Below are 10,775 nucleotides of genomic sequence, written 5' to 3'. Positions count from 1 at the left end.
GGCATTTTAGACATGCAGACTGTACTTATGGTTGATAACCTAGAATCTCGGAAATAGAGTTTTTCACACATTTGAGGGAGGGGGAGTGTTAAGCTGAGATAAAAAGTTGACACAGGAGCAATTGGGGAACAAGGGGAAAGTATAAAGGAAAGAATTAGGCAGCCTTGGACTGCTGAAGATGGGCAATCCCACATTGATTTGAAACCATCTAAGGGTAGTTATATTTTTCTCTGCCCTCATCCTTTAGTCTTAATCTACCTCCTGACTGCATGTGCTCCCACTAGTTTGCTCTTTCTGCCTTTTCTTCCAGTCCTCCCAACTTTTCAACTTTATACAATCTGTTTGTTCCTTTAGAGTGGCAGAATTTTCACTATTGCCTGTTAATTCATATGTTAAATAGGAAGTAGCTTTTCTCTTCCAGAATAAGCAGCAATGATTTTTTACTAAGGAAACTACATTGCTTGCTTCCACTGCTGAAAAAGAAAGTGTGCCTTCTTGCTACAGAAAAGTCCTTCTCTTCATTGTTTCAAAAAAGGAAAAGAGGTAGATTAACTTGAACTTCCTGTTTTTCAAAGTTAACATTGAAATTAGTCTGCCAATAAAATTTGGCACTGAATGCCACACTACTCATAGGTAAACTAACTATAGTTACCAGGTTTTTTCTTTGGCACAATAATGCACAGAGGTGGGGCCTGGTGCATTCATGGTGGGAGAGAGCAAACAATTACAGACAGAAAAGTAAAGCAATGTCATAACTTTTTTGAAATGTGGCACCTGAAATTAAAGAAATACACCCTTGGAGTAGTCCATATTTTTCTGTGTATATTTACTTACTACAGCATTGTTGATTCAAAATAAGCACCATGTGTATTCTAGTCCATTTTACAATAAAATTATATTTATGAAATACATATTCCTCAAATGACAAACAAGTTAGACTTAGTGGCATATTTATTTCATAACAAGTTTTTTTAAAAATACAGAAAACAGCTGTGTTGCTTGGGGGTCAACTTTATAAAAAACCTGACAAGAGGAAACTAATAGCTTGAGGGCATACCTTGTACAATAACATAATTCAAACATCAATCCTTCTTAAGATCACTAAATGTTCTAGTATTCTCACTTTACATTTAAAAGGTAATCAGTACAATAATGCAAAAATAAAATGGTGCAGGTCTACAGATGGCAGCCTAATGTAAGGCAAAGTATTAGTAAGGTCTCATACGACCAGAAGGAGGTGGCGCTCGATTGGGTGGCGTAATTGCTATGTCAAGGTAATCCCCTATCTGGAACTTCTGAGACTGCAACGTCATGGAATCATCTGTGCCCTTTCTTCCCGACATCGTACTACCAATTTCCTTCACCCTGTAGAAAGAAGCAAAAGGGACCTTATTTTCCTCCAAGTTAGTCAAAACCAAATAGGAAAAACATGTTGAACATAATTATGTAGCTCAACCTGAAATGTTCGACCTCCTCTGCCCTAGTACTATTTGCTCTGACTGATACGAGATCTCCAAAGTTTTAAATCAAGACCCTGCGCATGAAGAAAATATGCCAGAAAACTGGAGTTAAGCATATATCCCATTGTGTATGTTCAGATGATTTTTCTGTATGTTATATATAACAATTAGTGTTAACGGTTTCCCTCCATTTAGATGTGTGCCTTATTGATCTCAGCAGCTTTTCAACCATAATCCTAGGCTTTGCTTCATGTGTTAATTATCTTCACCTAAACCTTTTAGTATTAGTTAAGCCAATCTTAATGTTTCAGTACAGCCTTGAATTTATCGCCCACTGCAAATGCAAAGACTGGAAAGCTGGAAAATAAATGTATCTCTTAAAGTTAATGCTTTAAATTTCGAGAAAATGTCTACCATGCAACTCAGAAAGAAAGACAGCTTGAATGTGGTCTTGAGAAAAGCATAATATAAACAATTATTCAATTTATGCTAAGCTGCCCTACAACTAAGCAATTGCATTGGAAGAACAGATGCTCTCTAAGTACACAAAAATTCTACACATAATTAGCCATCTGATATCTGCAACTTAAAACACTGGCTACCAAATTTAAGCTCTAATTTTCTTTAGAGAATAATTATTATTTTTTCCTAGGATCAAATAACTTTCTCCATCTGAAAGAAATCAGCTGCTTTCTCCTGAAATAATTGGCAGCTACTGTTCAGAGATATATACTTATTTAGCACCTGCCTGACTTTACAAATATATTTTATAGGATAGGGGAAAGGATATAATTAACTATTGTAAGAAGACTTTAATTTACAAACGCTAAGTTCAGTTTACATCATTGTATTAATTTTTGTTCCCTATTCCATGCTACAATATTCAAACCTTGCAAATAACATTGTGTAGACTCTCTGTTACCATTAGTTGTATTACCTGTACCCAGGCCTTTTAAGATCTGTATAAACTATTGCAAAGTTGAAATGTGTCCCCTTCTTCCTTGCTTCTGGATAGACTTCCTTTACTAAACTGGTCAGCTCTTTTAAAGTTGCATCCATCCTGGAGGAAAACAAAATCAAGGTCAATTTAGTAAGTGTAGATTCTCACTTTATGGTATTAATTCTAAGAAGGATCCACAGAACTGAAAAGTATTGCATCAAGAAATATATTTCTCACTAAATACTTCACAAATATTTCTTTTGGTGGTAAACGTGTTTTTAAAAATTGGCTTCCTTTGATTTCCCAAATTATATGAGCATCAGAACACAGAGATATTTTGCATTTTCTCATGTCATTCTGTCTTGATTCGAATTAGCACTTAGTTCTTTTTTTGCAAAGCATTCATGTAGAAATCCATACATATATTAACCATATTACTGTCTTTCACAAATAGTAAGCAAAGAAAATTAAAGGAGGAATGACATAAATTTAGCTTACCTCAATACCACAGCCCTCCATATACCATCCTTGCTTCCACCATATCCATATACTATTACTTTAGATTAGGGCTGTCAAATTCCCAGCCCATGGGCCAGATAGGGCCCCCACCGGCCACACCCATGCCCAGATTAGCAAAGCGAAAAAAAGTCCCGATACATCATGTGATGCCGCCATGATGACGTGAGTTTGACACCCCTTTGTTTTAGATCCTTCAAACTTCTCACTTATTCTGAGAGTTTCAGCTCAAGTACCGTATTTTTCGGACTATAAGATGCACCGGTGTATAAGACGCACCAAGATTTCAAAGAGGTAAGTCAGGAATAAAAGTTTTTGTCCTCCCCGGCCTCCAGGAGGCAGGCTTCAGCAGGGCTGGGGGAAGGCAAAACTGCCCCCATTTTTCACCAAAATGGGGGCATTTTTTCCCTCCCCCAGCCCTGCTGAAGCCTGCAGAGTGCCAAATCATCAACATATCTAAGCCAGAGTTTGGGTTTGTGTTCAGATTTATGTAAGGCGTTAGTTTCAAAATGTTCCATGTATAAGTTTGCGATGATGGGTGAGAGGGGTGATCCTATGGGTGCTCCTTCTATCTGTTTGTATCTTTGTCCATTATGGATGAAGTATGTGTTGGTTAGGCAGTGGTTGGTCAGGACATGGAACATTTTGAACTTAACAGGAGAATAAATGCATGCATCGCAGAACACAAGAACGCAGTAAGAAAAAAAAGAAAAAACTTCCTCCCTTTTCCAGCACCTTAAAGCTACAGGACATGAAATTTAAGTGATGATGCCTCCCGCCTGTCAGACATCTGGGAACCAGCCCTAGTCAACAAACGAGCCCCACCCACCACCCAAGCCGTTACAACACAAACAACAATGGACACACAGCCAGTACCAATCTACCAATCATGATGCAACCACACAGCCAATCAATCCACTTACTGAAACAAAGCCAGCACTCCACACACCCCCACCAAGATTTATAGAAAGATGGCAGGTCCGACCACGCTTTAATCACACAAACACGAAGCCGAAAACACCAGTAGGCCCAAATATGGGAGGGAACACACTGTTTCCCTTTGTCTGTCTTTCGGCTCACTCCAGGAGACCATCCAGGCAGAAAACCGTATGTTTTTTAATGTTGCCTTTGTTATATTTGTGTTGTATTTGGTTTATTTATTTATCAGCACAAATACAACACATATATACATATACATACATACATACACACAAACACACACACATGTATGTATGTATGTATGTATGTATGTATGTATTTGTGTTACAACCCCTGGTATGCCCAAATATGGGAGGGAGCTCACCACTCCCCCTTTCTGTTCTTCGGCTCATTACAGAAGACCATCCAGGCAGAAAACCATATTTTTATTTTTAATGTTGCCTTTGCTATGTTTGTGTTGTATTTATCAGCACAAATACAACACACAAACACACACACACATACATACATACATACATACATATATACATATACATATATATATACATACATACATACGTGTTTTCTGTCTTTTGAAGCCTAACCAACGTATCTATCCACAATTATATTTATTTAAAAAATCAGCAAGAGACAATTGTACAAACAAATTAGGCAGACTTCTTTCTTGAGTGAACATGGTAACATTCATATTTTTTTCAAAATACATTTCTCCATTTTACTCGGTAGACTGCAATTTCCACTGCTACAAACTGTCCATTAATAGGAAAGCTATAAAACAGACTTGCCAATGTTTCTGCCTTTCATCTATCAGAAATAGAACCTCTGTACATTACAAAAAAGCAGCAACCCCTTTCTGCTATCACACCATAAAAGATATTTTTCATGTGTTTTTTAATGCAATATTGAGATATAGGCAAACGATTACCTGTAAAGGCAAGAACTCACCATGTGTAGATCTGAAGTTCACTGGAAGGTACATTTCCACGCGCAAACTCATCCATTCGGTGATGACGCCCATTGTTTGTAGTGAAGACCCTCAACAACAGGGGACAGGTCTGCAAAGAAAACAGTCAGTCTTAAATGTATTTATGCCATGTATCATTGATTTTAATTTGTTTGTATCAACTGTTACTTGAATTTCTCTTAAGGTTGGTTTACAAAAATACAAAAAAATAGCTAAGCTATATAAATCTTCAGCTGGTTTTCTAACATTTACTCGATTTTAAAAATTTCCATTTATTAGGCCCAATGATACTTAGGCATTAGGCATTTAAGTATATAATTAAGCAAGATCATATATGATTAATGCTTAAAAGGGAAACCAACAGGATAGCTCAGATATCTAGGTTAGGTTGATAAATCAAAGAATGGATATGCAAAACCATTTTTAAATTTTTGCCAATAAAATTTCTTGCCCATTCCCAAAAATTCATTAGAAGTAAAGCTTGTCTTTAATGAGTCTTTTAAGGCAGAGTATGACAAACACGTACAGGTAGTCCTCAACTTATGACTGGTGAAATGAGCCCAGAATTTATGTTGCTAAGTGAGAAATTTGTTGAGTGAGTTTTACAACCTTTCTTGCCACATTTGTTAAATGAATCACAGCAGTTGTTAAATTAGTAACACAGTTAAGTGAATCTGGCTTCCCCACCGACTGCTTGTCAAAAGATCGCAAAAGATGGTCACATGACCCCAGGATATTGCAACTGTCATAAATATGAACCAGTTGTCAAGTATCCAAAGGTAAATCATGTGACTATGGGGAAGCTGCAACAGCTATCTAAGCACGAAAAATGGTCATAGCTCACTTTTTTCAGTGCTGTTGTAACCAAAAGGAACTGTCGTAAGTCAAGACCTACCTATATTTAGAAACCGCAGGGTCGCTCATGGCAGCAGAGTGAAACTACTTAATTTGCTAAGTAAGCAAGCATCATTTAGGATAGCGGTCACCAATCAGTGGTCTGTGGACCACTGATGGTCTGTGAGAAAAAATTGGTGGTCCCTAGAAAAAATACTTGCATTTTTTATATTGCACTAAATACTATTTATCTTTTTTAAAAAATCATATTAGTGATCAGCAGGAATTGAACTTATGAATTTAGTGGTCCCTGAGGTCTGAAAGCTTGGCAACTCCTGATTTACGACCCAGAGGACCTGGATTTTTGGGGACAATATGCTGACTCTGTAAACCGCTTAGAGAAGCCTATAAAGAACTGTGAAGCAGTAAAGGTTCCCCTCGCACATATGTGCTAGTCGTTCCTCACTCTAGGGGGCAGTGCTCATCTCCGTTTCAAAGCTGAAGAGCCAGCACTGTCTGAAGATGTCTCCGTGGTCATGTGGCCGGCGTGACAAAACGCTGAAGGTGCAGGGAACGCTGTTACCTTCCCACCAGAGGTAGTTTCTATTTTTCTACTTGCATTTTTTACCTGCTTTCGAACTGCTAGGTTGGCAGAAGTTGGGACAAGTAACGGGAGCTCACTCTGTTACACGGCGCTAGGGATTCGAACCGCCAAACTGCCGACCTTTCTGATCGACAAGCTCAACGTCTTAGCCACCACGTCCCTTTTGGAGCGGTATATAAGTCCCTTATATAAGTGGTATATAAGCACTTAGACTTATATGTGAAGCGGTATATAAGTCAAAGCCCTAGTGCTATTTAATTGCCATGTTCGCACAACCCGAAGAGCCACAAATCAGCCAACCACATCTCAAACCTGTTCCAAGATACAAAACCCAGGCCGTGTTAGTTAACTGATGCTTTGTGGGCACAAATGTTCTCAGTAGACCCATAACGGCAGGAAAGCCCCTGGTAGAAAACACCCCAAGGCTTTCACATGCAGAAAATATGACTTCAGCAACAGAGTGGTCAATGCCTGGAATGCACTGCCCGACTCTGTTGTTATATCTTCAAATCCCCATAACTTTAACCTTAAACTGTCTCCTATTGACTCAGCACCATTCCTAAGAGGTCTGGAAGGGGCATGCATAAGCGCAGCATCCTGCCTACCGTCCCTGTCCTACTGTCCCCATTTATAGGTACCCATTTCATTCACACTCATGTTTATTCTTATACCTTGTATCTTGCAAACCATTGACAAATCAAATAAGTAAATGAAATTTGTATAAATGAAGTTAGAAGAATGAATCAGTGGAACAGCTTGCCTCCAGAAGTTGTGAATGCCCCAACACTGGAAGTCTTTAAGAAGATGTTGGATAGTCATCTGTCTGAAACGGTATAGGGTTTCCTGCCTAGGCAGGGGGTTGGACTAGAAGACCTCCAAGATCCCTTCCAACTCTGCTATTGTATTTGTATTTATAAATAAAAAGAGGCGCGAGAGATGAAACTCCATGAAGCGCCCGTTGCACTTGGCAGAGTCCTTCCCTACGTTCAGCTTATCCTTCACCTCCGACTGATTTTTAAATAGGATGAGGAACGTCAGGTTTGCTCGTCTTGCAACCCGACGTCGCACCATGAATATGCAAGCAGGACCAAGGCGAGCCGAGCGGCCAGCCGTCCCCGCTTCTCAACCGCCACCTTCAACGTCTCCTCCTTTGTACCTTCTCGCGGTCGATGGGCTTTTCGGGCTCTTTCTTAATCTCCTCTTGAGTAACGCGAGACTCCACCGCCATCGCGACGGCTCTTCGTCCGAACTCCCCCCCTCCCTCGACGAAACTAAGGCGCGAGGACGCTTTCAGCGCCAAATGCTGCTTTCCAACCGACAAACTCACCCGGAAGCACTTTCTCAAGCGCTGCCGAAACAAGATGGCGGCGCCCACCAAAGTAGGGAGGCTTGACTGGACTTCCCGGCGAGGAGGGTGGAAAAAAAAACCCACACCTCTCGCGATACTTAGGTGCGCCCGTTCTGGAAAGGCGGTTCCTTCTAAACGGCTAATAGGGCTCGGCGGCTAGAGACGAATGTTAACGCGAGGAGTGAGGGAAAGGATGAAATGTCTGTACACGCCGCTTGACGTTGTGTGCGCTATGATTCCCTGCATGCCGGCTAGGGAATTCTGGGAGTTGAAGTCCATACATCTTTTAGTCGCCCAGGTTAAGAAACATTGCAATAGAAGGTGATAGGCATTGAAATTGTTTAATGAGTTCTGCCACACATTTTTTTAAAAAAGATATTAGAGTCGAGAATAAGTGGCCGTGCAGTTTTCTTGGCAATATACAGAAGTAGTTTGCCATTGCATTCATTATTTGGGGTTTTTTGCTTCGCTTCTCTATTTTGCCCTCAGGCATTGGGAACTCCTGGTGGTCTAACTTGGGTCTTAGCCTTTCAGCTTTTGAATATTGTCTATGGTAGCCTTCCTCTCACACAAAGAGGCCTAATATCCATCTATGTTTGCAGATTCATGGGTCATGCCTTAAACCAGGGGTCTCCAATCTTGGCAAGTTTAAGACTTGTGGACTTCAACTCCCAGAATTCCTCAGCTAGCTTTGCTTCTTGAGGAATTCTGGGAGTTGAAGTCCACAAGTCTTAAACTTGCCAAGATTGGAGCCTTAAACTCTGGCCAGGTTTATACAGTGTTCTGCATGAAAAAACTGGTAGCTAGGTGTTGTGTGAACAGATTAATTTGGTACATGAGGGTTAAATATGCTAGCTAAATTTGTGCTATGAAAATACTGTATGAACCATAAGGTATTTGGAAGCCTGAGTAATACTCATTTGGAGGATGCTGTTTGGAATTTTTTAACTGTTGATTTTTTTCTATAATGCAGGCTATGTGCATACGTCATAGCCAAGTCCAAACAGAGAAATACTGTATGATTATCTGTACACAGTTTTTTAATTATAGTAAGCAGAAATCAAGGGTAAAGTTTATTAAATAGATTCATATAGTTATTTCTCCAAGCAAATTCTTGATGTAATTTATCTGCAGATATATTTGTTGTTATAATCAGTTTTATAGGTGTGACACTCAGCATTAGTCATTACACACTAACCAACAGTCACCTTTGAATATGGTGGCCCAGTGATAACAGATCTGTGTAGTCCCATAACTCTAACCTGTTCCATCACTCATGCCCTAGTCATCGCTGTGGACTGCTACAATGCATTCTATATGATATCCCCCTGAAACCAGAAGCTTCACTTGCTACAGAAGGCAGCTGTGAAAAAGCAATTCTGGGTACCCCAAAAATGGGCATATGTAACACCTTTGCTCCAAAACCATGCTACATGGCATGGGGCCAGGCTACCTATGAAACTGTATTCATCCCATTACATTGGCCCAACCCCACCTGGTAAGGAAGGAAAAGTACATTGCAGAGTCCATCAGATGAGGTCCGACTGGCAGGGGTCTACAAAGATAATCTTGTCTGGAACAATTCTCCCCCCAGAAGTATGAGGCCCTACATTTCTGGCCTTCTGAAAAGGAGTTAAAATGTGACTCTACAGTCTTGTGTGGAGAGACCAGAACAGCACATAGCTGTGGGACTGGTTAGCAGCACCCTGAGAGCCTTTGTCTTTTCAACTAATTTTTAACAAGGTTTAATTATCCTTTTCTTCCTTTTAGCTTTTTTAAAATTAATTTTTATATGCTCTTTATTTTTTAACATTTTATTGTATACTAGTCAGTCTCTCTCTTGAGGGAGATGGTGGATTCAAAAACGTGATAGATAGATAGATAGATAGATAGATAGATAGATAGATAGATAGATAGATAGATAGATACTAGATAGACAGATGATTGATTTATTGATTGATAGACAGACAGACAGACAGATCTGGAGAGTTGTAGTTTCTTTTCCAACTATATTGGTTTTTCAAGGACTCTTGTAAATTTCACAAAACAACTTGTGGATGCAGGATAATCTTAATTAACTCTCCACATAGATCATTTTGCTAAAATACAATTGTTGATCTTTTGAAATGTTGTGAAGATTAGCTAGATGGCACTCAAGTGTGTTTTCATGCGTAGAATCTAGGGAATTGAAAACGGAATCAAATCAAAAAAAGCTTTTATTGTACTGTTTTAACCATTTCTTCAAAAAAAAAAAAAACCCACCTCCATTCTAAATCTTAGAAAGCAATAAAGCCCTTTGCCTCAAATTGACAAAAGTAGTGAATATGCTGTGGCATTTTGTAGATAGGCAGAACCACCGATTCAGCTTTCTGTAGCCTTTCTAAGCTTACTGGATCCCAAGAGCGAGGCAAGATCAAGATCAATTGACTGGTCAACTGAGGCAATCAACTATTTTGTCTACACTACAGCAATGCTTTTCAAATCTGGCAATGTTAAGATGTGTGTGCTTCAACTTTCAGAATCCCCCAGCCAGCATGCTAGAAGGTGATTGGCACATCTTCAATTTGCCAAGCTTGAAAAACACTGTCTTACAAGGCTGGCATAACTGAAAACTCATTTTGTGCACCGAACAGAATATACACGGATGGGACATTTATTCAAACGAAGCTTTGTACGATGCATTCAAGGAACAGAATGGCAGTTAGTATCATTTCAAATATAAGGTTGCTGGGGTTTGGCAGATTTTGAATAGAATGTCATATACAAGTCATATAAGTTAATTCTTTTCTCTCTCTCTTTTTTAGCAGACAGCTAAAAACTTACCAACGTACTTGAACTGAGAGCCTCTGAATTTGTTCTGTCATATTGCTATCATATGTGTATATCATTAATACTGATGCTCTGGCTTATTATTTTATTCCAGTTAATCTAAGAATAAATTGTCAGAAATATTTGGAGAATTTAATTTATCATACAGTTAAGAATGCACTGTGCTCAGAGTAAAGAAACAGAGGGGTCACTTGTTTTGAATAGTAAATGTATGTTTAAAGGGGGTGGAGTAGTGTGGACAGGAAATTAATTCCTCATAGGGAATGAATCATTTGCATTCTTGGCAGTCAAGTTCAGATTTACAAGAATGTTCAGCTTGATAAACTTCCTTTCAAATGTTT

General features: G+C 39.2%; 1 protein-coding gene across 1 annotated transcript; it reads right to left on the bottom strand.

Annotated features, from left to right (window-relative positions):
- Positions 1–933: 933 nt before the first annotated feature.
- On the bottom strand, positions 934–7,646 carry SAP18 (Sin3A associated protein 18). Its single transcript, XM_081953056.1, has 4 exons — positions 7,414–7,646; positions 4,801–4,910; positions 2,398–2,520; positions 934–1,365 (listed from the first exon to the last, which is right to left on the bottom strand). The coding sequence occupies exons 1-4, from the start codon at positions 7,483–7,485 to the stop codon at positions 1,209–1,211; spliced, it is 462 nt and encodes a 153-aa protein (XP_081809182.1). The 5' UTR covers positions 7,486–7,646; the 3' UTR covers positions 934–1,208.
- Positions 7,647–10,775: the final 3,129 nt, after the last annotated feature.

This window comes from Natrix helvetica (genome assembly GCF_964273705.1).
Source record: "Natrix helvetica genome assembly, chromosome: 4".
In the NCBI taxonomy this organism is placed as follows: Eukaryota; Metazoa; Chordata; class Lepidosauria; order Squamata; family Natricidae; genus Natrix; species Natrix helvetica.
This window is presented reverse-complemented; position numbering and strand designations above follow the sequence as displayed.

Excerpts from the sequence above, each read along its gene's own strand:
- SAP18 (XM_081953056.1), bottom strand. The coding sequence starts at position 7,485 with ATGGCGGTGGAGTCTCGCGTTACTCAAGAGGAGATTAAGAAAGAGCCC. Across the intron at positions 4,911-7,413 it reads AGCCCATCGACCGCGAGAAG|ACCTGTCCCCTGTTGTTGAG; the intron begins GTACAAAGGAGG and ends TTTTCTTTGCAG. Across the intron at positions 2,521-4,800 it reads GAACTTCAGATCTACACATG|GATGGATGCAACTTTAAAAG; the intron begins GTGAGTTCTTGC and ends GTTTTCCTCCAG.